The sequence below is a fragment of the Watersipora subatra genome, chromosome 5, assembly GCF_963576615.1.
Source record: "Watersipora subatra chromosome 5, tzWatSuba1.1, whole genome shotgun sequence".
In the NCBI taxonomy this organism is placed as follows: domain Eukaryota; kingdom Metazoa; phylum Bryozoa; class Gymnolaemata; order Cheilostomatida; family Watersiporidae; genus Watersipora; species Watersipora subatra.
Window position 1 is genome coordinate 31,029,838 of NC_088712.1, and position 26,220 is coordinate 31,056,057.

Genomic DNA, 26,220 nt, shown 5'->3' on the forward strand with positions numbered 1-26,220 from the left:
AGAACTACAATGCTGCTTGTGTGGATTTTGTGATTGAAAACTATTGCAAGAATAGAGCTACTAAGCTTGGAGATGAACTTCCAATGTGAAAATATCATGGTTTTTTGCATGGTTTCTCTGGCTGTGATGCAGGGCAACTTTATTCTCTCTCGGGGAAATTTCTGGGCAACTGGGATACTTTCTGTGAGACGTAAACATGCCGACTCTATGGCCAAGAAGATAGCACCCAAGAAAATGGCACAGACCTAAACTGACTAAGGGACAGGCTTTTTGTGTTTAGGTCCATGCCAGTCAGTCCCTCCCTTCAATTGCTGAAAAACCATGTGCATTGTGTCAATTATATAGCAGCTCTACCTACATGTATATGGAAAGAGTCAACAACACAACTGATGCACCATTTCCTTCTTTACATCGGTGGATACTGGGTATGGAAAATGATGAGTATGCAGTAAAGTGTCATACCAGAATCATCGCCCCACCTGATATTTTACAAGCAGTTTTATGAAAGTGTCAAAAATCTCGGTGCAGAGGGAACTGATGTGCCCGTATCATGGCAGAGTTGCTTTACACACAGCTTTGCACATGCGTGCACTGAAACAAAACTGTAGCAGGAGTAGGAGAAAAAATGACTAAGAACTCAACATATTGAACAAATAGTTAGGATATGCGATATTTTGAAATATCCCAGCTCGTTTTGTAAGACTGTTGACATTAGCTACTAATTATACTGCTACTAATAATAATGCTAATAATAATCACCAATTATTCTTTTCCATGATTAATCAGTGTCAGGTTATAAAACATAATTATAGTGTTTTGAATTTTTTTTGTAAAGCTATTAAACCATTCAATTATAAACATATTTACATGCATGTATGTAGTTTACATGTGGGTGTAACAATCGTAGGATATGGAATGTTCGAAAATAGATAGAAGATAAATTTTGAACTTACCAATGACATCCTAAATCCCAGCAAAACAATTATGATGAAAAGTTGCAAATCTGATGCTTCTATGAAAAGAACACTATTTACAGAGGAGATAATTCCTAAAATAACATTTTTATCAAATTTCTCATAGAAGTGGGAATGGCAGTTGCGGCAACTCTTCAGTTTTAAATTCTTCATACCAAAATTTGTCTGAATCACTGCAGAAATTGCCACTGAAAAGGGGTGCCAACAGAAATGCAAGATAAACTGCCTTGGCCCACAGCCTATATTTCAAAGCGACTGATCTTGCATATTGTGCGTGTGCACAAACAAAAAAAGACAATGCTAAATTGTAGACACTGTACAGTAAAAACATTTAGCTGTTGATAATAATATCGTAGGTCCCTGGTGCTCACTAAACCTATTGTTTGGCTACGGGCCACAATGACTCCTCTGTAACTTTTGAGGAGCACAATTCTGACTTATTGTCAATCTGTCAGTGCAATTATCTTTATCGCATCCTGAACCAGATTTCGCCGTTTCCTCGCTGATGGATGATCGGAATTAATCTCTTTCTACAACACAATTGGATAGATATTTTATATGACCCAACTAAGCATGAACTCACTGAGTAAAGCAAATACAAAGATTACGCTGAAACAACAAATTATAATTTGGGTAAGTAAAAAGCAGACGAGTCTGATACATGTAGGAAAGTATCATTGCTATTGACATCTACCATGAGTGCAGTACGTCAGCCCTATACACAAAGATACCGCTGTCACTCACTTGCACTTTGTCTTTGTATTGCTGTTTCTTCCTTCTGTTGATATCTCGGCCATGTTTGCATAGCATTATCTTCGAACCAACAATCGTACTCCGAATCTTTCCGGCAAAACGTCTCAATTCTTTGCAAGACTTTCTAAAGATTGATGAAATAGAAAAAATGTAGCACACCAATCAGAAGCAAAGTTTATATATGTGTATATACGTATATATGTATATATATACATACATATATATATAGTTTGAAATTGAAATAGTTTAAGAAATTGAAAAATGCTGGAATATAAGAACAACTGTAATCCCAGTAGTCATTGGGGCACTGGGGGCAATAACACCGGCGCATAAAATGTGGCTTGCCCAAATACCAACAACAATCAACTCAGGTGAGTTGCAGAAAAGTGGGCTATTGGGCACAGCTAAGATCTTGAGGCGAGTGCTCAAACTCCCAGGTCTCTGATAGGAGACCCGAGTTAGAGCAGAATTTACCACCCATACGGGGTATCCGGGGTGAGGAAACAATTTATATATATATATACATTGCGTAATCTTTCAATGATTCATACGCTATTAGTAACTAAACCGAAAAACCTAGTGTAATATCACTAAACGAAAACAGAAAGCTCGTTATACATGCAATAAAATCTGTCACTCCAGACTCCCTGCTAGCCCAGGCAGACCTAATTGAACATTGTATATATTTATATATAATATAAATATATTTATATATATATATATATACGCATTTAAGCCTGTAAGTAACCAGTTTCAGAACGTTAAAAGCGTACCGGCATTGGGTGGAACGGTGAAGCTCTTGTCTTGTTTTGCGACCACATACTTCATCGTGTGTCTCAGCTCATATTCTTCTATGTATGCTTGAAGACCATCTAAAGTACTGAGCGCATGTATTGTGTACATGGTAATGGAGTAGCTACCGTCTTCAAACTATAAACAAACAGAATGGGTACTGTAACAGTAGTTTAGGAAATAATACCAGTATTCGGCTCAGACTACTACTAACAACCATCAAAGCCTATTGCACATCTACTGACCAATGCAATCTTGTTCTAAAGAGTGATGCTGACAAGTGAAAAAGGTACAGCTGCAGTCATTTAAAGTAAGTGGGTAATGTCGTGCAGAGTATAATTACTGTTACATTGCACTCACTTTTGCCTGGGCCCGTACTGATTATTGATTGACTGAGATTTATGTTGACCTTTACTTCTAATAAGTCAACACAGTTACGATCAAAAGTTTGTCACCGCAATCAGTCTGCCACACAACAAGTGATAATATTAACAAGGAAAAAGAGGGTGTTCGGGATGTCGACGTAAAGGTTTAGTAATCCCATGACCAAACGAGCGGAGCGAAGTGAGGGAGTTTTTATGATAAATGCATGTGCACACAACTTACGAAAATTATTCATCAACAATGAGACGAACCCTCGTCAAGAAATTTCATCAACAAATTTGAGCATCGTTATGTAAAATTGTTAAAGTATAATAACGATACAAAACACATTTAAACCTATTTAAATATGTTACCAAGTCTTTGTAAACTGTCGGTATTATCTTAAAACTTACTGTATGACAGTGGAATTTCTAGTATAATAATTTTTAAGATGAATAAGCCTAGTAAACAATAAGACCACTCAGGAGGAACGAGCTATCACAGAAGGAGAGCATCAAGCACAATAACAATTGTTGCTGAACTTTGTGCTCTCCCTCTGTAGATGGTCTAGCCTGTATGCAAGCCAGACTCGGAGTAAATTTATTATTTTACAACAAGGCTCCACTCACTAACTACTTATCTCACCTCGGGCTAGTAGCAAAATGAAGGTGAAAAACTATTCCGAATAAATTACGGTTATTCATTATTTTCTATATCAATTGCACGCATGATTGGAGTGAGAGTGATTAAGCGTGTGATTGACCCTGGACAGGGCGATAGCGGAGACAAACTAAGGACCTACGACTCCGTATTAAATATATTTATATTTAATAGACTTATATTTACAGAATTAATTGAGTGATTCGGCTAAATGCAAAATGCGTAAAGAAAATCTTATTTGTGTATTTTTACTCACCTTTTAATGGCAAGTAATCACTGCTTGACCACAATATCTCTGGTAGGGATGGTAAATAAAGTATGGGATGTTTTAATCTATTTATCAATTTTAAGACTCATTATACTCCATTATCATGAATCTTTGCAAAAATTGACACAAAAATGCCCTGTGATCCCAGATTACTGCAATTTGCAGCTACAAACCACCCGCATGAGTTGCTGATTCAAGCCACTCGTAGCTACCCTGTTCACTAACAGTTATTATAAAACCAACAAATCAATTTATAAACTTAACACCAACAAATCAATTTATAAACTTAACACCAAAAAATCAATTTATAAACTTAACACCGACAAATCAATTTATAAACTTAACACCAACAAATCAATTTATAAATTTAACACCAACAAATGAATTTATAATCCTAACACCAACAGATCAATTTACAAACTTAACACCAACAAATCAATTTATAAACTTAACACCAACAAATCAATTTATAAACCTAACACCAACAAATCAATTTATAAACGTAACACCAACAAATCAATTTATAAGCCTAACACTAACAAATCAATTTATAAACTTAACACCAACAAATCAATTTATAAACTTAACACCAACAAACCAATTTATAAACTTAACACCAACAAATCAGTTTATAAACCTAATACTAACAAATCAGTTTATAAACCTAATACTAACAAATCAATTTATAAACTTAACACCAACAAATCAATTTATAAATTTAACACCAACAAATGAATTTATAATCCTAACACCAACAAATCAATTTATAAACTTAACACCAACAAATCAATTTATAAACCTAACACCAACAAATCAATTTATAAACGTAACACCAACAAATCAATTTATAAGCCTAACACTAACAAATCAATTTATAAACTTAACACCAACAAATCAATTTATAAACTTAACACCAATAAATCAATTTATAAACCTAACACTAACAAATCAATTTATAAACTTAACACCAACAAATCAATTTATAAACTTAACACAAACAAATCAATCTATAAACTTAACACCAACAAATCAATTTATAAACTTAACACCAATAAATCAATTTATAAACCTAACACTAACAAATCAATTTATAAACTTAACACCAACAAATCAATTTATAAACTTAACACAAACAAATCAATTTATAAACTTAACACCAACAAATCAATTTATAAACTTAACACCAACAAATCAATTTATAAACTTAACACCAACAAATCAATTTATAAACTTAACACCAATAAATCAATTTATAAACTTAACACTAACAAATCAGTTTATAAACCTAACACCTACAAATCAATCTATAAACTTAACACCAACAAATCAATTTATAAACTTAACACCAATAAATCAATTTATAAACCTAACACTAACAAATCAATTTATAAACTTAACACCAACAAATCAATTTATAAACTTAACACTAACAAATCAAACTATAAACTTAACACCAACAAATCAATTTATAAACTTAACACCAACAAATCAATTTATAAACTTAACACCAATAAATCAATTTATAAACCTAACACTAACAAATCAATTTATAAACTTAACACCAACAAATCAATTTATAAACTTAACACCAACAAATCAATTTATAAACTTAACACCAACAAATCAATTTATAAACCTAACACTAACAAATCAAACTATAAACTTAACACCAACAAATCAATTTATAAACTTAACACTAACAAATCAAACTATAAACTTAACACCAACAAATCAGTCTATAAACTTAACACCAACAAATCAATTTATAAACTTAACACCAACAAATCAATTTATAAACTTAACACCAACAAATCAATTTATAAACTTAACATCAACAAATCAATTTATAAACTTAATACCAACAAATCAATTTATAAACTTAACACCAACAAATCAATTTATAAACTTAACACCAACAAATCAATTTATAAACTTAACACAAACAAATCAATTTATAAACTTAACACCAACAAATCAATTTATAAACTTAACATCAACAAATCAATTTATAAACTTAACACCAACAAATCAATTTATAAACTTAACACTAACAAATCAATTTATAAACTTAACACCAACAAATCAATTTATAAACTTAACACTAACAAATCAATTTATAAACTTAATACCAACAAATCAATTTATAAACTTAACACCAACAAATCAATTTATAAACTTAACACTAACAAATCAATTTATAAACTTAACACCAACAAATCAATTTATAAACTTAACACTAACAAATCAATTTATAAACTTAATACCAACAAATCAATTTATAAACTTAATACCAACAAATCAATTTATAAACTTAACACCAACAAATTTGAACTTACCGTGCCTCTTGTTGGGTGCAACAAAAGGTACTTCTTCAGGCCACCATGGTGGTCGACTGTCTAAAAAGCTCATGTGCTTCTTGAGTTTGTAGATCCTACGAACAAAGGTAAGTGGCCGTAATATACGAGCTCAAAAACAAATGCTAATTTTGGCGTATAGATTACACAGGACTTCTGCCCTGACCAGAAAGCAATGAGGTGAAATTTGTTTGAGATATAGACAGCCTTTAGTTGTCTCTGAAAGTGCATAATCTCCATAACCATGGTACCAGTTCTCACACTGGACCTGTAGAAAGACTGTAGCTCAACCAAGACTCAGGAACCAAGCTTCAGACAATATTACAAAATCCTTGAATCATTATTACATGATGTACAAAAACGATTAGTAATTCCATGTTAATTATAGATTAATTAATAAAACGCTTCATAGTTCATGTCCTTTATATTATTTATTGCTGAAATATAACCTAGCTGGGTATAAGAATGAATCAAAATGTTTTGTGTGCAGCCTTATATGTGGAGTCTAATGCTTCGCCTCCTAAGGTTATGACCTTTACTCAGAAAAATAGGAGGACAACATATAATAAATGGGATAACTCTCTATAACAGAAGAACTCAACAATATCCAATAAAATTTCCCCCTTTATAAAATGCTTTCCACCCAGCAATTTTTAAGATGAGTAATATAATATTATTGAAATTTGTTCCTTAAAAAATCTAGCAGTATTCTAAGAGACAGACGTAACTCCATGATTTACTATTTTTATTCACAAACGAGCTCACGAGAGCTCGTTTATTGTCTAGTGTCATAACATCAATGTCACAGGGGCTCAACTTCTCAATGTTTTGAGACTGAATGCTGCTCAGCTGGTCGCTGCCACTAGTTTGGCACTCTGCCACAAGATCTGGAGTACCTGTTAATAAAGGAGATTAAAAAAGATGACATCCATTTTATATTTTGTTATTGATTATAGGGCGCCTGCATTAACGACCGGCAAAATTGTTTTTTTTTAGTTCACCGGAGAATGCATGCCCAAAAGGTGTTAACCAATATGTACCATCTTATCAAGTATATCAAACAGTGTACAGTTTGACTACTTTGTTGTTTTGTTTTCTAGAAATAAAGACATTCTAAATATTTACAAATAAACATACTGACTTTCACTAACTTGTTTCCGCGACGGACCACAACAAGACACTCTAGTCCTTTTTCTGCCAACATCTCACCCTTGATGAGAAAAAATCATATTATCAGATTATTTATCTTATCTTGTTATTTATATGCAACCTATTATTTTTACAAACTCATGTACACAAGCTCTCCTGTTCTTTTTTTTAGAATATTTGTTAACATGATCTTAGTGGCATATTGTGCATTGAGTAAGACCTTGTACCTAAGCAATGTCACTTATATGGCAAATTACCCAGCTAAGAATTTGCTGCATGCTATGTTGGAGAGACCAGTCGCCAGTTAAGAATGACAACAGAAAATCATATACAATTAAATGGAAAATCAAACAGCAAATATTAAATTAAATAGTTAAATAACACCATACATACGCACTTCTAAAGACTGTTCAAACTTCTTCTATGGGACCTTGCGATTGCTTTGGCCTTTCGTTGGGATTGTTTCTGTAACAAATATGAAGTACACATGTATATGGGCTATGTTTTTGTGCAATAAAAAAATACACGTATATAAGAATAATGCGGTGAACTCATGCAATTATGTACAGGTACATGAAGACTACACTGTTAACCAAAACAAGTAAAGGAAAATTATATGTGTTCATTCGCACTGTTACCTACCGTAAATTAAGTAGTGACCTGTTTTACATAGACATTTCGTGAAGCGCTCTTCATATTGAATGTTTCAACTAAAACATACAGATATCGTGTTATTAGGTTTAGAAGCCTGTACTTGTACCCTAATCTTGCACATTACAGGTACCAGATATGACCCTAATTCTACACAGTATAGCCATAACAAAGGCAAGGATTAGAAGTTTGTCCAGGCACCAGATATGACCCTAATCCTGTACAGTACATGTATAACATATGCAAGGATTAGAGGCTTGTACAAGTACCAGATATGACCCTAATCCTGCACAGTATAGCCATACCATAGGCAAGGATTAGAGGTTTCTACAGGTACCAGATATGACCCTAATCCTGTACAGTATAGCCATACCATATGCAAGGATTAGATGTTTCTACAGGTACCAAATATGACTCTAATCCTGTACAGTATAGCCATACCATATGCAAGGATTAGATGTTTCTACAGCTACCAGATATGACCCTAATCCTGCACAGTACAGGTATAACATATGCAAGGATTAGAGGCTTGCACATGTACCAGATATGACCCTAATCCTGCACAGTGTAGCCATACCATAAGCAAGAATTAGAGGTTTCTACAGGTAGCAGATATGACCCTAATCCTGTACAGTATAGCCATACCATATGCAAGGATTAGAGGTTTGTACAGGGACCAGATATGAGCCTAACCCTGCACATTATAGCCCTACTATATGCAAGAATTAGAGGTTTCTACAGGTACCAAATATGACCCTATTCTTGCACAGCATAGCCATACCATATGCAAGGATGAGAGCAGGGATCAGGAACCTTTTGAACTGAGAGAGCCATAAAAACCGTATATTTTGAAATATAATATTGTGAGAGCTTTACAATATGTTTACAACTAAAATCACAAACAAATTGTGCATTTTAATTAATTTCAACACATAAAGTACAATATGTCACTGGATTCTGTTTAATAATATTGCTATACTGTTGCCAATGAGTATTTCTCAACATTAATGCGATTTCTGGTGCTGCATGGGTTTGCTGATGGCTTTGTAGTTTGGTTTATACATGTATGTAGTGAGGTTAAGCTTCATGCAGGCATTGAGACTTCCATCCCTTAAACGGGATCGTAGGTTGGTCTTAATGTTCTTTAGATGTGAGAAAGACTGCTCACATGCATACGTAGAGCCAAACATTGTCAGTACAGCAATACTCACACTATGCAGTGTGTGGTATTTGACCAGAAGTGTGTTGCATGTTTTGACAATCAGCTGGTCTGCGGGTTGAAGTTTTTCATTTCTGCCCACTTGTGCTGGCTCGCCAACTCTGCTTGATGTCGTGCAAGTCTTTCCAAAACTTCATTCAGTGACTTGAACTTATTTACCCACACGTCTGAGGCCCTCAGGTCAGTCGCTTGTAGCTCGAAATCTCTGACGGAGACCCCAGGAATGAAACTCAGATCAGCGCGGTCCACTGCACAATCGTGTGGATGGGTGATGAACTTAAAAAGACGATTGCACTCGCGAAATTCTCTAAAGCGCCCTTTGAATGACTGCAGAAGATTAGATGTGAAACCAGCTAGCTGCTGAAGATCAAGATGTTGAGCAGGATCACTTGCTGTGCACACATCTCTAAATTCTCCTAATTTTTCAAAGTGTAGTAGACAACCTGTGTCGATGTCCCTGATGAAAACTTCCAGCTTGTTTTCAAATGCAAACACTGCTTGTTGCAGGGATAAGATTGGATTTCCAACGCCTTGCATTTTCACATTGAGCTGGTTTAGATGTTCAGTCATGTCCATGATATAGTAAAACTTCAGGAGCCACTCAGTGTCCGCTAACTCAGAATGCTCAACATTTTCCATTGCAAGAAAAGCCTGGATTCCGCTCAGACAAGTCGCAAAACGACTAAGAACCTTTCCTCTTGACAACCAACGCACGTTGCTGTGCAGAAGCAAACCAGGATAATTATTCCCAACTTCGTCCAGCAGTGTTTTAAACTGGCGATCATTTAAAGCTCGGGCAACAATAAAGTTGACCACCTGAATGACGAGCGACATCACCTCACCAAGCGGCCCACTACGCATCTGAGCACAAAGCGCCTCCTGGTGTAGGATGCAGTGAAAACTTAAAATGCGTCTCTTTTCATGTTCACGAAGAAGCGCCACAAATCCTCTATTTTTCCCCACCATGCACTGAGCACCGTCAGTGCACACAGAAACAAGTTTATTCATCAGTAAATATTTTTCTTTAGAGAACTCAATGAAGGACCTGAATAAATCCTCCTCTCTTGTTGTCCCTTTCATAGGTAAAACAGCAAAAATTTCCTCATGCAGCGTGTCACCGACAACATACCTTGCAATCACGCTGAACTGGGATAAATTGCTTACATCTGTTGACTCATCTACAGCAAGAGAAAAAAATTGTGCCGCATTTATGTCTTTTACTTGTGTTGCTTCAATCTGATTTGACAGCATGATGGTATGATCGTAAACAGTTCTTGCTGACAGAGGCATGTCTTTTATCCGTTTAATTATCCTATCTTTTTCTGAAAAGTCGTCAAAAAGTTCATTTGCGACATCAAGCATGAATTCTTTGGCATACTCTCCATCTCTGAAATGCTTTTCGTTTGGCACTATTGCTAAAGCGCCAGCAAAGCTAGCCGAGTTACAGTCACCTTGTTGGGTCCAAACACGGAGTTGCTGCTAACTAGCTTGCACTCTTGATAATAGGTCTTGACATGCTTTCTTCCTGCTGCCCCCATCAGGATATTTCGATGCAAATGTAGTATGATGCGTGTCAATGTGTTGCTTTATATTAGAACGTTTCATAGATGCAATTTTATCATTGCATACTAGACATACTGCAGAGCCTGCTCTCTCCACAAAGGCAAATTGCTCTGTCCATTTCTACTGAAAAGTACGATACTACTCGCCTGTTTTTCTTTTAGCCATTCTCTCAAAAGGGCTTCAAAGTTATTAATTAGCTGACAACGCCAGAAAACGTGGCAGGTTTAAGTCTTGACCTCACAACAAGCCGTAATGCGAACCCTTTTGCACAAGCGCAAAGGAGTCTAACGTCACTTTCTTCATAATTTATTTTTATTATGATATATTTGCAGAAAGATTTTCAATATTATTTTTTTGCCCAAAATTAATCTATTATTATTATTTTTATATCATAAATAATACATATAAATTGACATGTAAAATGTTGTTCACACAAAGGTAAGACAATGATTGTAAACTTAGATCTGAACCCATATGCCAAGTCTGCGAAAACAATTAGCAAATCTCTGATTCAAATCGTGCTTTCCTAGTTGTGACAGGATTATGCTTCGCCCAGTCAATGAAATAACATTGACCTTTTATCAAGTAGGTAGAGCTAAGAGTAACTAGCTTATTGTCCCGGTTTTGCCTACGAATAAAAACTATTTAGATATATAACGCAATGGGAGCACGGGGTGGAGGGTGGGGGTAGCACATTCACTGCTTTTAAGGACTAAGTTTATAACTAGCTATGCATTGAAGTAAAGGCCTTCGTGAGCATGGCTGTGGCTGAGAGTGCAAGTAAAACTAAAAGTCTACTAGATTTGTTTTGATTGGCTAATTTCACTGCTTGCTTATTTGACTGAGAGAACCATATGCAGCCATCAAAAGAGCCACATATGGCTTGCGAGCCATAGGTTCCTGACACCTGGATTAGAAGTTTCTACAGGTACCAAATATGACCCTATTCTTGCACAGTGTTATAGCTGAAAATCATGTTTTTGAAATAGCAGTATACATGTATTAGCGATGCTCCCACACATGTAAATGTCAAGAGATTAGTTGATAGGTAGGAAACTTAGCAATTACAATACATTCCTACAGCATATTTTATCTCTCACTACAAAAACAAGTATGCATTAACAACCATTGCTTACGTGCTGCATACGTGTACAATATTCTTATCATTTGATTGTGGAGTTAGGATTATCTACTCAATCCATAGCAACACTATTAGTAGGAGCACAACTCATATTCAGTCCCTCCATTTATATAGAAGTAGCTTAATAGTTAGATTCATTTTATGTCTAGCAACTAAAGAAGCAACATCATTTAATTGTATGCTAATAGTTGATCGATCAACATGTATATTGTATCATAATTGTATCATATATTGTATCATGCAATCGGATAGGCACCAATAAGCATGCAAACTAGATTTAATTTTCTATTATAACATTTGAAAAAATGTGTAGGAATCATTTTAAATCAGACAGAAAACAAAAACATGTCATTATAGCATAAATTGGGTACCGTAAATTGTTTGGAGACAGCTTTATAATTTGAGATTCTTCATATATTCAATTTTTATTTCCTCTTACACTAAAGAACATTATGGGCGGAGCTAACTTGAATGGGGCGTTGCGCAAGCGCCCGTTGATAATATACATGCAGTAGGATCTACGCAAGTATCTTAGCGCAGTGTCGTATAAGGACGGGTCCCTATACGACACTGTCTTAGCTAGGATTAGGGTTCTTTACTGTTCACTTTCATAGCTCAATTTCACCACAGGCGTAATCTCTGGCTCCCGTTCTTTATCGCTAGCTCCGTTTCCTGTTTGCAAGCGATGGCAAGCTGTATTATCATGGCTTTGTTCTACACGGTCCAACTATCTTAAAATTCAGCTATTTTAATGATATATCCTACATACTGATTTAATCGTTAGTACATTAGTTATTTCTTTGTTAAAAGTATATTTTGAAAATTAAAAATGGAATTATTGTGCAAAATGTAAGTTTCAAAACATCTAAAAAATTAAAAAAACCGTTTTTAATGTGTGTAAAAAACTCAGTTTTGATTTCGATCAGCCTGCATATCAATATCCCTTTCACTCACAAAAAGAGGTGAGTTGTGCACACAAAAATTACGTTTTTTGCAAACTCTAAAGAGGTGTGCACAGCAAGACCTTTTAATATAACTTACTCTGATCTCCGACTGTCTAAGTAAGTTTGAGTTCAGATGACATAAACATAATTGAGTTTCGGTAATCATATGCCAAGGAAATACTTATAAACATAATTATGCAAGAAGGTATATTTATACTTTAATTATACCAACTCCGGTGACTCTGTCAATAGCTAATTTTAATCGTTCTATTTCTGTTCCAATTCCAAAAAAAAAGTTACTCTCGCAAAACTATTAAATGCATGACAAAATACTGAAAAATTAGTCACTAATAATAAGAAGAGTTGATCTCTATTCAATTTGGATGTTGTGAGTATACATGTGTGTGTTTACTCTACCCTTCAACATTATCACTTATTTTTAAGTGCTATATTTTCATCTCCTCAGGTTCTATTCTATGGTCATCGTCAGCTTTGCAGCTGTGCATCATTTTCTTTTCACTGCCCTATATCTTCATTGTTAAAATACTCCTTTTTAGTCCTTTATGTGTAACAATTGCTTGATTCTTTTTTATAGATGAATTGTTTTCGTTTTTATGCTTCACATGGCTGTGCAAGCTACTGTAACTTCATATGGCTGTGCAAGCTACTGTACCTTCACATGGCTGTGCAAGCTACTGTACCTTCACATGGCTGTGTAAGCTACTATAACTTCACATGGCTGTGCAAGCTACTGTAACTTCATATGGCTGTGTAAGCTACTGTACCTTCACATGGCTGTGTAAGCTACTGTAACTTCACATGGCTGCGCAAGCTACTGTAACTTCATATGGCTGTGCAAGCTACTGTAACTTCATATGACTGTGTAAGCTACTGTAACTTCACATGACTGTGCAAGCTACTGTAACTTCATATGGCTGTGCAAGCTACTGTAACTTCACATGACTGTGCAAGCTACTGTAACTTCATATGGCTGTGCAAGCTACTGTAACTTCACATGGCTGTGCAAGCTACTGTAACTTCACATGGCTGTGTAAGCTACTGTAACTTCACATGGCTTCGCAAGCTACTGTAACTTCACATGGCTGCGCAAGCTACTGTAACTTCACATGGCTGTGCAAGCTACTGTACCTTCACATGGCTGTGTAAGCTACTGTAACTTCACATGGCTGTGCAAGCTACTGTAACTTCATTTGGCTGTGCAAGCTACTGTAACTTCACATGACTGTGCAAGCTACTGTAACTTCATATGGCTGTGCAAGCTACTGTAACTTCACATGGCTGCGCAAGCTACTGTAACTTCACATGGCTGTGCAAGCTACTGTACCTTCACATGGCTGTGTAAGCTACTGTAACTTCACATGGCTGTGCAAGCTACTGTAACTTCACATGGCTGTGCAAGCTACTGTAACTTCATATGGCTGTGCAAGCTACTGTAACTTCACATGGCTGCGCAAGCTACTGTAACTTCACATGGCTGTGCAAGCTACTGTAACATTTTGCTGCCAAGACATTGTTTTCACAAATGCATGCTCATCTCGAGAGCATAAACAGGCATCATATCTACTGCATATATCTATTATGTAGATGTAGGAAAGTAGTGCTATCAAAATGGCTCTTCAGGCTGCAAGTTGTTAATGCAGCTTAATCATTATTAACAAAGGTCTTAGCAGAAAACAGAATTTCTCCCAATAATAACACAAATATATCACAACTGACATTTGGTTTCAAGTCCTATTCTTATGGATTTATAATATGTCTATTTTGGTCTTAGACAGGCCAGACCAAGTTGTTCTTGCATTGACAATGTCTGCTTTGTTTGTTAAAACCAGCACATATTTTTCTAAGAACACTCTAGTTTGCTTAATTCATTTCATAGCTCGCATAGTAATATAGCATACTCATTGTATAAGACTATGGAAGTAGGGAGATTTAAACCAAATTAAATTATATATATTAAAACCTATAGTAATGAAATAATAATCAAAGGAAACCTTCTTTATCTGAGACACGTGTGAGCAAAGGTGCAGCCTTGGTGATGCGTAGGTCTGGAGGTAGACGCAGGGATAGCATTTGCACAGACCAACGGACAGACTTACAGACAGCTCAAAAAAGCGCGATAACAACACTAGCTTGTGATAGAATCGCGCTTTTTTGAGCTCATTTTTAAATATTCAATGTTAAATAGCTTATTTACCTTTCAGAAAAGACTGAGATTATTTTGAAGGCTGAATTTAAATAATAATGAGTTTTAAGATACCCATCTCTATCATTCTAAATCGGAGTAAACATCCCTAACTTCTGTTCCTATAAAGCTAGGCTATGTCAAATATTTATGGGCGGAGCTTGTTGTGCCGATTTTGTTGTTTTCGGGGCCGATATTAAAACACTGTAAAAAAGCCTTCATTACTTTAAAGGTTAGTGGATCAATCTTTATTTTGAGTACAAAATTGGAATCAGGGTGTCTGATTTACCTAGAAAATACAATAAAAGTTGTACGTGGTCGTTATGTTTTAATATGAAATTGAAGCTCAAGGTGTCTAGATTAATATCATTCACACTGCGTCATGATCAGACTAATACAATAGGATTAGCGACAGACATTATTATCTGCTAATTACTATATAACACTAGCTAGACTTTGTTGAAATTAAAATGGCAATCGAATCAGTTTGAAGACACAGGGATCTTCTGTGAAAGGCACGGTTAAGTCCATATTGTCAACAATCATTTATTGGATTTATCAAAGAAAATTATTAAAGGTTTATTTGCAACAAAATTCACATTACAGTTATTTGGGATCAAAAGATTCACCATGTCTTACTTTGCTGTGTTTTAGGTGCAAAATATGTGAAAATGTGATTACAAACTTTTAAAAGCTAAAAAAAACACAGTTAATCGCAGCGATCTAGAGTAGAGCAAAACCTTAACGCATTGCTATTTGAAAAGCTTTTCGTAAAAATAACATAATCGAATAAAATGAATAACCAATTTTAGTCGCATGCGCGACAAGCACAAGTTATTCTGAGAATAATAGTACAGACTTCATCGCAATTACATCATTAAACAAAGACTACTATTAGCCTGATACAGCTATTAATTATTTTTATGACGTTGCTTTCAAAGTTTTAAAGAAAAAACTGTTAGCTTTGGAGTTAAAAATGAACTTTGAACATGAAACTGAAATGAAAAATGAATAGCAACAAAAAATATTTGTCAATGATGCAACCGAGTCATTATGAGCAACATTATAGTCATCATTTTGTAGACATTTTTCTACTGATCACCTGCTATAATGGGTTCGTAAAAATCAAAGAATGTCAAAGTGGCCGTCAATAGAGGTGGCATTCAAATCGAGGTTTTATGGTGAATGCTCCAATTTGTTCTGGTGCCCCACAAAACTTGGACATGATTGTTGGATATATTCACTAGGCTATGTTTATACCTGATACATTAGCTAGGCAGAAAGCTATACACAAACATAAATGTACATATTACTATAATTGATGATGAACCATTATTACTGAACTGACCAGTTTTTAAAGACCAGAATGCATCAGTTTTATTCTTGTTTTGTTTGCAGCTGGCAGTTTTGCTATGCCTGGTGATTTAGAGAGCCTGAGAAGGGAACTGTGGTTAGGGGAAGTGCCAGCCTGTTTTTCTCTGCACCCAAATGATTTGGCATCACTTGCATGCGAGCCTGAACCATGCTGTATGATGCTGCCCAGGTAGGTATATTGTACATACATGCGTATTAAACTATTAGCCCCAACCCTGACTTCGTCTCTTCTCTTGCCTATCAACTCATCTTCATTGGCGATTCATTGTTGACATTACAAAATTATTGAACTTGGATCATGTTTAACTGAATGAGCATGGCAATGACCTAGAGCTAATAGACCTAGAGCTAATAGATCTGTAACATGGCATAAGGCTTGCAACGCCTTGTTCCCATATACAGTGGAACCCTGGATCTCAAAGGGTTCGGTTCTTGACAACTCGGTTTTCGACTAAAGATTTTGAGATTTGTTCGTATCAGAGCTCGAACATAAATTCGATTCTCGACCAAACCAGAGCATGCGCATTGAAATTGGAACAGCTCCAAAAAAAGCATGGAAACATTCGTTAACAAACGGAGAAGCAATTTACGCTTCATTTATTCTTTACAAAAAGGGAGGAACCATCTGGGACGACGTCTCCTCTGCCAAAGAGATTTGCTAGGGAGATAACCCCTTCAGTCGAGTTACCCTAAATTGTTTTGGAGGAGGATTCTCCTTCAAAGATGTGAAGTAAATGTGCCATTGCTGTTTATATTTTTTCCTACGATTGTTGATGTAACTGATCTGTTGCATTTTTTGCTGTTTCAATTTATCAATTTCTGCAATTTTTGGTATTGTATCTTAACCGTTAATGTTTTTGATGTTTTTTGAGCAAAACATACGAAATGTTTACTTTTGTTTTCCTTTTCCATCATCATAAATAGAAAACCTTTTATTAAAATTAAACACAACCTATATCTACCCACTTTTATTTATAGTATGCAGTATACAGTACAGTTTATGGTGTAAAATGTTGAAAAATACTTTACCAAAGTTTTTTTTCTCGCCTTGGAACGGATTAAAAGTTACATACATTTATTCTAATGGGAAAGATTGTTTCGGATCGTGAACAACTTTGTTTTCAAACATCCGTCTGGAACGGATTATGTTCGAAAACCTAAATTCCGCTGTATGTCGCAAGAAACACTGGCAGGATCACAGGGCTAATGGCAGTGAACTGGTAACTTCCACGCCAAGTACTCTCGGTAGTTGCCGGCGGTCAACGTAAGAGTTCTGCGCTGTTCAACATTCACAAGGAGCTGCAGGCAAAACCTTCCCGGAATGCACTGTACAGGTGAAGTCAGCATTTTCAACGCAACATGGCGAGTCACCACTTTTATGCAATCATTAGCGACGCAGTTTTATCTGAACATAAGCTGCTGACCCTAGCGCCGCAAGTGTTCTGCTGCGTGAGATTACTGCTCGGGTCTCGTAGAGTGCGGGGAACCAGGCTTGACGCGCGGCGCTATTACATCATCAATGTCCAAAATTCCTTGTTTGCCTGACCAATGAAAAACTTTCTGTATTTCCTTTGATGAGACAAAAATGTTTAGGTGATATCAAATATAAAACTTACTTGTTTCAAAGTTCATTGTTGAGGGGTTGATGAAAGTATCTTTATAGTAAAAGCAACATATGTGTAACATATCGCTGACAGACGACTAGATCATTGGTGCAGCTTTTCAAATGTCTCTATAGTCATTGTTGTACCTCTGGTCATGTTCGTTTAACAATCAAATATTCAAATTTTGCTTTTAGACAAAAATCTGAATTATTTCATTTGAATGAAGACTTCATATACATATGGAAAAAGTTAATTTCCTGCATAGTAAAAGTTGTCAAATGCTTCACTCGTACACCATTTGCGTTTTGAGTCATAAATTTGAGTTGTCTTACTTCGATTAGCACAGTTGAACTATTGGATAATGAAACCTTATACAAATTAGAAAAGACAATTTTTTTATATGAACATAAAAGCATAATGGAATTCTTAGATAGTTACTGCAAGTCTGATCTGTAATATTGAACACGTATGTCACTAACACCACTGCTATTGCTTCAAGGTGTTTCCTTCACAAACAATCGAATATGGGACAGGAAAGTTGGTAGATGTATACATTGAGTGGAAAAAATGAGAAGTTTAACAGGACCATCGTTTCCAACACCCAGCCATACCTCTTGTGCTTTTGTTTAGGTAACGGTTTATTGAATTAGTTGGGGAGATATCAGTAACAACCGATTGAAACTTTTATTTTTAATATTAAGAAAAGAGGAGACAACTTGTTATGTTGTTACTACGTGTCAGTGTTTTGTTACTTAGCTAGTAGTATCACTACTAGCAACTCACTACTTACTAGTAGTATACTACTTACTAGTAGTATCATAGGATTATTATAAGCCGCTTGCTCCGCAATGATGAGTAGTTGACTAAACTACTCTGAGTAGTGACTGCCATCTCTTTCTGCCATCTCTGCTAATTTATCTTATTTATTCATGGTTGGTGAGGTTCCAGCTTAGGTCATTGCAGTTGTTGGTGTTTACGCTTGATTCATGATAGTTCAACAGACGGAGCCATAGACGTAACAACATACATAAACAGTGAACCAAATAAGGCCTATGCACGTGAGCAAAGAGTTATCTGTTATTATGTTGTCTACTGTGTTTTAGAGTCAGCTATCTTCCGCTGCATTTAGAAGAGATCCGACAATATTTCTCACAATATATCAAATCTGATCTTCTGGAGAATGAAATTTGGTGTGAAACGAGCTCAGGAGATAAAGTTAAATGGCACCTGCCCATCGGCGTCACATATGACATGTTACACGGCTTACAGGAGTCTACCAGCATTTGGCATTTGACTGTCCACTTCAGTGACTATCCAGAGCAATTACTTCTTAGATGCCCATCTTTGGATAGCGTCCGAGCCCATTTTCTCTCCACAATAAAGGAAGCAGATGCTCTTAAACATGCCTCAGTGAGTTTATCTATGTATATGTTATTGCCCAATATGTCTGTACATACAGACAACCCTTAGTGGTTTGGACCGATACGAACTGGACCATGTGCGGACATTGAAAAATTCCGGACATTGTTAATTGCTTACTGTACAGCACAGTACATTAAACCGCCTATATTGTCTCGTACACAAACTCCTAGGCTGCAATATGCATATAGAGTGAACATGAGAGTGTAAAATACGGTTATACCTGCAACAGGTATAACATTAACAGCAGGAATAATAAAAAGAGAACTGACGAAAAAACTCATGCTCACATGTCGCTTCAGTGATCATTTTTCAGACAGACATGGCCGCATTAACTCTATCAACCAGTCTTTGGACAATCGTTTAGACCTCGGACAATTGTTCAGACCTCGGCCAATTGTCTAGACCGCGGGACAATCGTCCAGAGCTCAGACAATCGTTCAGACCTCGTACCATCGTCCAGGCCTTGGACGATCGTCCAGACCTCGAACATTTTTTGGACAATGAAAAGTTCTCGAAAGTCAAGCTCAAAAATGTGTATGCTCATTATTGTATACATGTATGTACACATTATTGTATATTTGACAGTATTGTATATGTACACATTATTGTATATTTGACACTATTGTATATGTACACACTTTTGTACATAAACACACTATTGTATTTGTAGACACTATTGTATATGTAGACACTATTGTACATGTATATGTACACACTATTGTATATGTACACACTATTGTACATATATGTAGACACTATTGTATATGTAGACACTATTGTATATGTACACGCTATTGTATATGTACACTCTATTGTATATGTACACTCTATTGTATATGTACACAACCATTAGAGTTGATAGAGCTATATGTATGTACTATACTTTTACCCCCACTCATTCCATTTATATTACAGGGTGTCATGAATAACATGCTAGAAGCTGAGAATTCACTGCTTTGGACTGGCATGCTCGACAGGAAGTATGAAGATTTTTGGTCTGTGAATAATCGCCTCATGGACTGCAACACAACCAATCAAACACTTGGTTACAAATATCTTCCGATAAGAGTATATAAAAGGGACCAAACATACAGTCAACCCCTAGTATTAGCTGATGGGGAGTCACCCTGTACAGTTAAAGACTTATTGATTAGCTGTTACTTTGACATAAATGATGATATTGCTGTGGTCAGTCAAGGCATAGATATACCTTTGGATTCTAATGTTTATGAGCTTGCCCAGTCTTTAAGTTATTCTGACAATTTCCTTTATTTATGTATTGCATTAAAAACATCAACACTCCAAGGCCAGACGATCACATAGAAGAGATAAAAAAGCTATGGTTTTTGAGGCCGAGTTTGTGAATATATTTTGTTTAAATTTTTATAAAAATATTTCCAAATAGTTTTATTCATTCAGGATATGCCCCTTTGGATAACTTGACCTTTACTTGCCCTCATCTGTTCCATAAAGCAGAATTTATGTGTGTTTACAAGTGTTCTAATTTTAGATACACTTCTATATATATATATATCTAAGTGTTCGTTTGTTGATCTGTCATTCAGCCAATCATGGTGATGAAATACGCTAATGAAAAAACTGCAGGGAGAGGGGGAGCGAGAAAGAGAGGGGGAACGGGAGAGGGAGGGAGAGAGAGATAGAGGGGGTAGAAGGAAGAAAGGGTAGGAGAGAGGGAAAAGGGGTGGGATATAGAGAGAGGGTAGGTATAGAGTGAGAAAAAAGTGGGGTAAAGAGAGCAAGGATAGGAGGTAGGACAGAGAGAAAGGAAAGAGAGAGGGAGGGGGATGTATTGGAAGCTCCATAAGTCTCAAGCTCAATAGATGGTCTGATTAATGTTGTTGTCTTTTATTAATCACACATCATGAAAAATTACTGGTCTTTTTTAGAGTTGGTTTGTGCAAATTTAATATAGAAAAACTGGCGTACAGCTGCTTACAAAGTCTTGATTATTTCAAGCTGAACAATGTTTGTACGTTTGTTTGTACGTTTGTTTATACGTTTGTTTGTACGTTGTCTCTACGTCTTAGCATCATGTTGCTTTGATATAGATTCCCCCGGCGAGCGGAACGAGCTGTAAACATGTCGAGCAAACTGTTGTTTTGCTCGACATGTGACAGCTCCTCAAAAACAACAGTTTGTCAGGACAGGCCAAGTTCGCATCCAATCAGAAGCTCACTAGCCTCCAAATTAATCGTGTTGTTAGGTGATGAGAATTCCGTCGGTTGTAGATATTGCTCATGATAGATGTAGTGATGATCATTGTGTCAGGGTTTGAAACAGTAGATGACCGATAAGTCAAAAGAAATAATAAATTGTAGGATCACGGAACACCACAACTGTTGCAAAACATTGCACTAAGCACTGCGATACAACAAGCAAACATGAAAATCTAGGGCAATTGCTATGCTGATAGAAACAAGCAGCATGGGAGTTGCCCAACCATCACAGCTGATGCAATGTGAATAAAGGGACATCAGTTGGATTGGGAGTTGTCTGATCATTATAATGAAGTGCTTACGAATGAAAAACAGCACAAGCTGCTACTAAATCATTATTATTGACCAATACCACCTAATATGAAAGAGACTAACTGGCTACAATAATTACTAATGGCTATTCAGTGAAGCAAACAACTCTACAGAGTGTCAAGCACAAGGAGAGGTACATCACCAATATTACAGGAGCCAGCTAGATTTACGACTTGTTGGAGCGAAGTAACAGTCAGCATACACCAGATCAGCAACCAGTCATCAGCGAGACAATTATTTACAACACTTTCTTTAGTATATTTAGATAATGCTTATAACATCATTTTGTTCTAGAAAATGTTGTACTGTATAGCAGTAGAAAAATATAGCATAATTTTTTCATCAACTAAGATATTGTATTTTATGCAAAAAGATTAATGAAATGCCTGTGAAAAGAATGGCATAAAATGATAATATTTTTCTATCTTCATATAAATTAGCTAGCTAGCAGCGTCTTGGAATGAGAATCACTGCAAAAATAATTTCACAATGCTACTTCTATTAGTTTTTGAGTTATGGCCAGTTTTGTACAATTTGTTGCCGGACTTAAAATATTTTTCGCTTGTCGTCATGGGATTCCAAGAACAGTAAGGAATTTTAGCTCACCGCAGAGAATCTGAAACAGAAATTATGCAAGAAATGATGCAAAATCCACAAGCAAAACACAACCTACCAATAACCTTTGGCAATGACTCAAGGACAAGTATAAAAGTATAAAAAAGGGGCCAATTCGACGAGAAAGCAGCGACAAGCTGGCAGCGAGCCAGGCAGCAGAGCAAGAAGCCGGCAGCGAGCCAGGCAGCAGCGAAGAACTGGCAGCAAGCCAGGCAGCAGAGGGGAGGCACAAGAAAGGAGCCAAGACAGGAGAAGACTAACGGAAGCCCAAGATAGCCAAGGAGCCGGCAGAACACAGCTTGCCGAGGAAACACACAGCAGATACGATTCACCCAAAGAGGTGGCAATCCAGGAAGCCATAAAGCCCTGAGAAGAGAGCTTATTCAGCTCCCTGCCATCAGAAAGAGCTACCGCTGCACACCTAATAAATAAATCCTCATTGAAGCTACGGCCATAACAAATAGGGCTAAGTATACTAGCATACTGTAATTTTTGCTTGAGAATCTTGACAGAATAATTGTTAGTTTGACTTTTGAAAAAAATAGAGTTCACAGACACTGCGAAACAAACCACCTGTGTGTTGTTGTCGATTATAAGATAATTACTTGCAGGCAGTTACAGTATGGCGCCTTACAGTGCCTCGCGTTGCGTGTTTGCAACTCGAGTTGTACAACTCGAGTTGCCGAGTTGTACAACTCGGGCTGGGTTTTTGATAAACTCAAGTTGTGTTACGCAAAACTAACACGGGTTTGTAAAGAAAGCAAAGTGAGTAATTGGGGTGTCTCATTTACAGAACATTTACAGAAATTTGATAACAATAATTTAAATATATATATATACATTTTAATTATATATATTGGCGATATTTGCGCATATTTATTTCTATAAATATAATGAGACAAAAACAATTGTAGAATGTAAAAAGCAAACTAAAAAACAATCTATGTGGGAGACGGGCTACTTCTTTTTCAAATGAAAGGAGAGTTATCTCTCTAGAACCTGACAAGAAACTGAATGAACACCGAAAATGAACATACAAATTATTTCAACGGCGTTTAATGATGCACCAAAATAAGTTCCATATATGAAATATAGCTAGAGAAAATGAAATGATGAGATGTTCTCAAGCCGAGTTGTTGAACTCGAGTTGCTGTTAAAAGAACTCGGCCTGGATTTTTGATGAACTCGAGTTGTGTAACTCGAGTTATATTTACAAACTCGAGTTGGTAAATATAACTCGAGTTGTACAACTCGAGTTGCAAACTCGGCACAGTATAATTCGCCATTAGCTCTAGTTTTACAGTACATACATAGTTTAATTTCTATTAGCTAACGGGTGCCTATTGATGTACCATTGTTAATATAATCAGATCTACAGTTATGCTACCGTAATACCAATATATTGCACCTTACTTTTACAAAGTCGCGTTGCATGTTCACAACTCGAGTTGTGCAACTCGAGTTGTACAACTCGAGTTGTGAACATACAACGTGAGGCACTGTAAGGCGCCATAGTTACAGACCTCACAACTCTAACACTACTTGTTGTGAGCATTGATACTTGGGCTCATAATTGGCAACAGTGCGATACTGTCCAAAACAATTTCAAAGAAAATTATATTTGTGCCCATCTCCATCGACTGATTTGTTGGCTGAGTTTTGCTTTATAGCAACTGTTTGATTTTTGTAGGGCAGATGTGCCACTTTGTTTGCGATCAAAATTTGTCTTGGGAGAACTTGAACTCGAAAGTCCAGAGGCTAACCATTGCACATAAAATCATAGAACCATTGTAGTATTTACTCAAATTGGAAACACACAAAAACAATACATTTTATATTATTATTCAAGTATCAAATAATTATTACAATAATTATTATAAAAAAAAACATTTCAGATAATAATTAGTATCAGTTTAAATTGATCCCTTGACAATAGCTTCATAATGGGTTACCATGTGGTTTGCTAAATGTTTGCTAATGTGAAAAACAGAGGGCAACAAGTAAGAACAACAAGAAAAACAAATAAGTGGTCTAACAACTAATGTGGTCAACAAGCAAAGCATATCTAGCAAAGCAGTCCAGTTCAATTTTTGCGTGCTAAAACCTATTTTACTACCTGTGCAACACCTGGCATTCACCTTAATTATGTATATGTTGTTATATCATGGTTAAGATTGATTGAGATTTTGTTTGCATATAAGCAGGCGAACTCTTTGTAGACAATCTGTCTTTATTGTATTAGTCACGGAACTGCCATTATATTGCGAGTCAAACTCTTTTGTGTAAAAACACGTAAAGCATAATATTACAACATCTCCCTTTTCAGGAATAAAACTTTCACCCTTGAACATCCTGGGTTAGCATATACATAAGTAAAATTTCAACAGATTACATACAACCTAACAAAAGAATATTAACCCATACATGAATAACCGTCCAGCACATTATGTAAGACCTAACTAAAAATGTGTATAACATAGTATTTACACAACTGGACAGACTTCATGAAACAGGATGCCAAGGCGTTCAAAGATTTAAAACTTGTCGCTGTTTTATAACAAGCTTAAAACTGGACTTCTTAGGAGTAGAAACAGGTGAACTGTCAGCATTTTGCCTGGGACAACCTAGGGCTGTAGTTTAAGAGGAGTTTGGCAGGACAGCAAACTCCTGAGTGCTCCTTCTAAGACAGGTACTTTTAGTATCTTGAACTACATACGAACGAGGAGTGGTAGCGTTACTGACCCCCTCAGCTTCACACCGTAAGTCTCTCACAAAAACTCTGTCACCAGGCTGTAGGGGAGGCTTCTCAACTACCTTATGACTTTGATCATAATTTACTTTACTTTGGTACCTCGACTGCGCTTCCTTCTCTACCACCCTAGTAATGTCTGGGACCTTGAGACTAAGCACTTTTGGTAGCACTGGAACTGTAGTTCTCAATCTACATCCCATAAGGAGTCCTGATGGTGGCGCGCTGTTCTCTAGTGGAGATGTTCGATATGCCAGCATTGCTAGATAAGGGTCTCCAGACTTTTTCAACAAGGACTTTACAGTTTGTACAGCCCGCTCTGCTGCACCATTTGACTGAGGGTGCTTAGGAGAGCTAGTAATGTGATGAAACGCATACTGATGAGCAACCTCATTGAACTCTTGCGATGCATATTGCGGACCATTATCGGAGGTTAGGAGCTCTGTGATCCCATGTCTAGCAAAAATGCTCTTCATGTTTTCAACAACTGCTCTGCTTGACAACTCGTTAAGGACAGCATCTTCAATAAACCTTAAATGATAATCTACTAGCAAGAGGTACCACCTGCCATCATAAAAGAACAAGTCGCTACCTACTCTCTCCCAGGGACGCTCAGGAAATTCTGACCTTACTAGAGGTTCATGAACTAGATTCATGTTCTTTCGACATTCCACACAATTTCTTACCATGTCTGCAATCTGCTGCGACATGCCAGACCACCAAATGGCTTGTCGAGCTCTCTCCCTACACTTGGTTATCCCCAAGTGACCTTGGTGGACCAACTTCAGTACCTTAAACCTCTCTACTGCTGGGATAATAATCCTGCCTTCAAACACCAGAATCCCATCAACGACTGAAATCTTATTTCTATTC

General features: G+C 36.4%; 3 protein-coding genes and 1 long non-coding RNA gene across 7 annotated transcripts; 2 read left to right on the forward strand and 2 right to left on the reverse strand.

The window, feature by feature from the left end:
• Positions 1-1,192: 1,192 nt before the first annotated feature.
• On the reverse strand, positions 1,193-8,025 carry LOC137396485 (uncharacterized). 4 transcript variants are annotated; one of them, XR_010978561.1, is made up of 8 exons: positions 7,956-8,025; positions 7,711-7,778; positions 7,306-7,374; positions 6,905-7,060; positions 6,147-6,241; positions 2,501-2,657; positions 1,719-1,851; positions 1,193-1,504 (listed from the first exon to the last, which is right to left on the reverse strand). It is a non-coding gene; the product is annotated as an uncharacterized lncRNA (long non-coding RNA). The 4 variants fall into 4 exon arrangements; XR_010978560.1 differs by having other exon boundaries at positions 7,302-7,374; XR_010978559.1 differs by having other exon boundaries at positions 7,707-7,778.
• Positions 8,026-9,225: 1,200 nt separating this feature from the next.
• Positions 9,226-10,545, reverse strand: LOC137397276 (protein FAM200C-like). The gene has a single exon (XM_068083564.1). It carries the CDS (start codon positions 10,543-10,545, stop codon positions 9,226-9,228), a length of 1,320 nt encoding a protein of 439 aa, XP_067939665.1.
• A 2,013-nt stretch (positions 10,546-12,558) lies between these two features.
• On the forward strand, positions 12,559-21,017 carry LOC137396468 (autophagy protein 5-like). The gene is made up of 4 exons (XM_068082756.1): positions 12,559-12,666; positions 16,433-16,577; positions 19,116-19,422; positions 20,350-21,017. The coding sequence occupies exons 2-4, from the start codon at positions 16,447-16,449 to the stop codon at positions 20,755-20,757; spliced, it is 846 nt and encodes a 281-aa protein (XP_067938857.1). The 5' UTR covers positions 12,559-12,666; positions 16,433-16,446; the 3' UTR covers positions 20,758-21,017.
• A 7-nt stretch (positions 21,018-21,024) lies between these two features.
• On the forward strand, positions 21,025-22,968 carry LOC137397277 (octapeptide-repeat protein T2-like). Its single transcript, XM_068083565.1, has 2 exons — positions 21,025-21,116; positions 22,722-22,968. Exons 1-2 carry the CDS (start codon positions 21,025-21,027, stop codon positions 22,966-22,968), a joined length of 339 nt encoding a protein of 112 aa, XP_067939666.1.
• Positions 22,969-26,220: the final 3,252 nt, after the last annotated feature.

Excerpts from the sequence above, each read along its gene's own strand:
- LOC137397276 (XM_068083564.1), bottom strand. The coding sequence starts at position 10,545 with ATGCTTGATGTCGCAAATGAACTTTTTGACGACTTTTCAGAAAAAGAT.
- LOC137396468 (XM_068082756.1), top strand. The coding sequence starts at position 16,447 with ATGCCTGGTGATTTAGAGAGCCTGAGAAGGGAACTGTGGTTAGGGGAA. Across the intron at positions 16,578-19,115 it reads TGCTGTATGATGCTGCCCAG|AGTCAGCTATCTTCCGCTGC; the intron begins GTAGGTATATTG and ends ACTGTGTTTTAG. Across the intron at positions 19,423-20,349 it reads ATGCTCTTAAACATGCCTCA|GGTGTCATGAATAACATGCT; the intron begins GTGAGTTTATCT and ends TTTATATTACAG.
- LOC137397277 (XM_068083565.1), top strand. The coding sequence starts at position 21,025 with ATGAAAAAACTGCAGGGAGAGGGGGAGCGAGAAAGAGAGGGGGAACGG. Across the intron at positions 21,117-22,721 it reads GGGGGTAGAAGGAAGAAAGG|AAAGCAGCGACAAGCTGGCA; the intron begins GTAGGAGAGAGG and ends CAATTCGACGAG.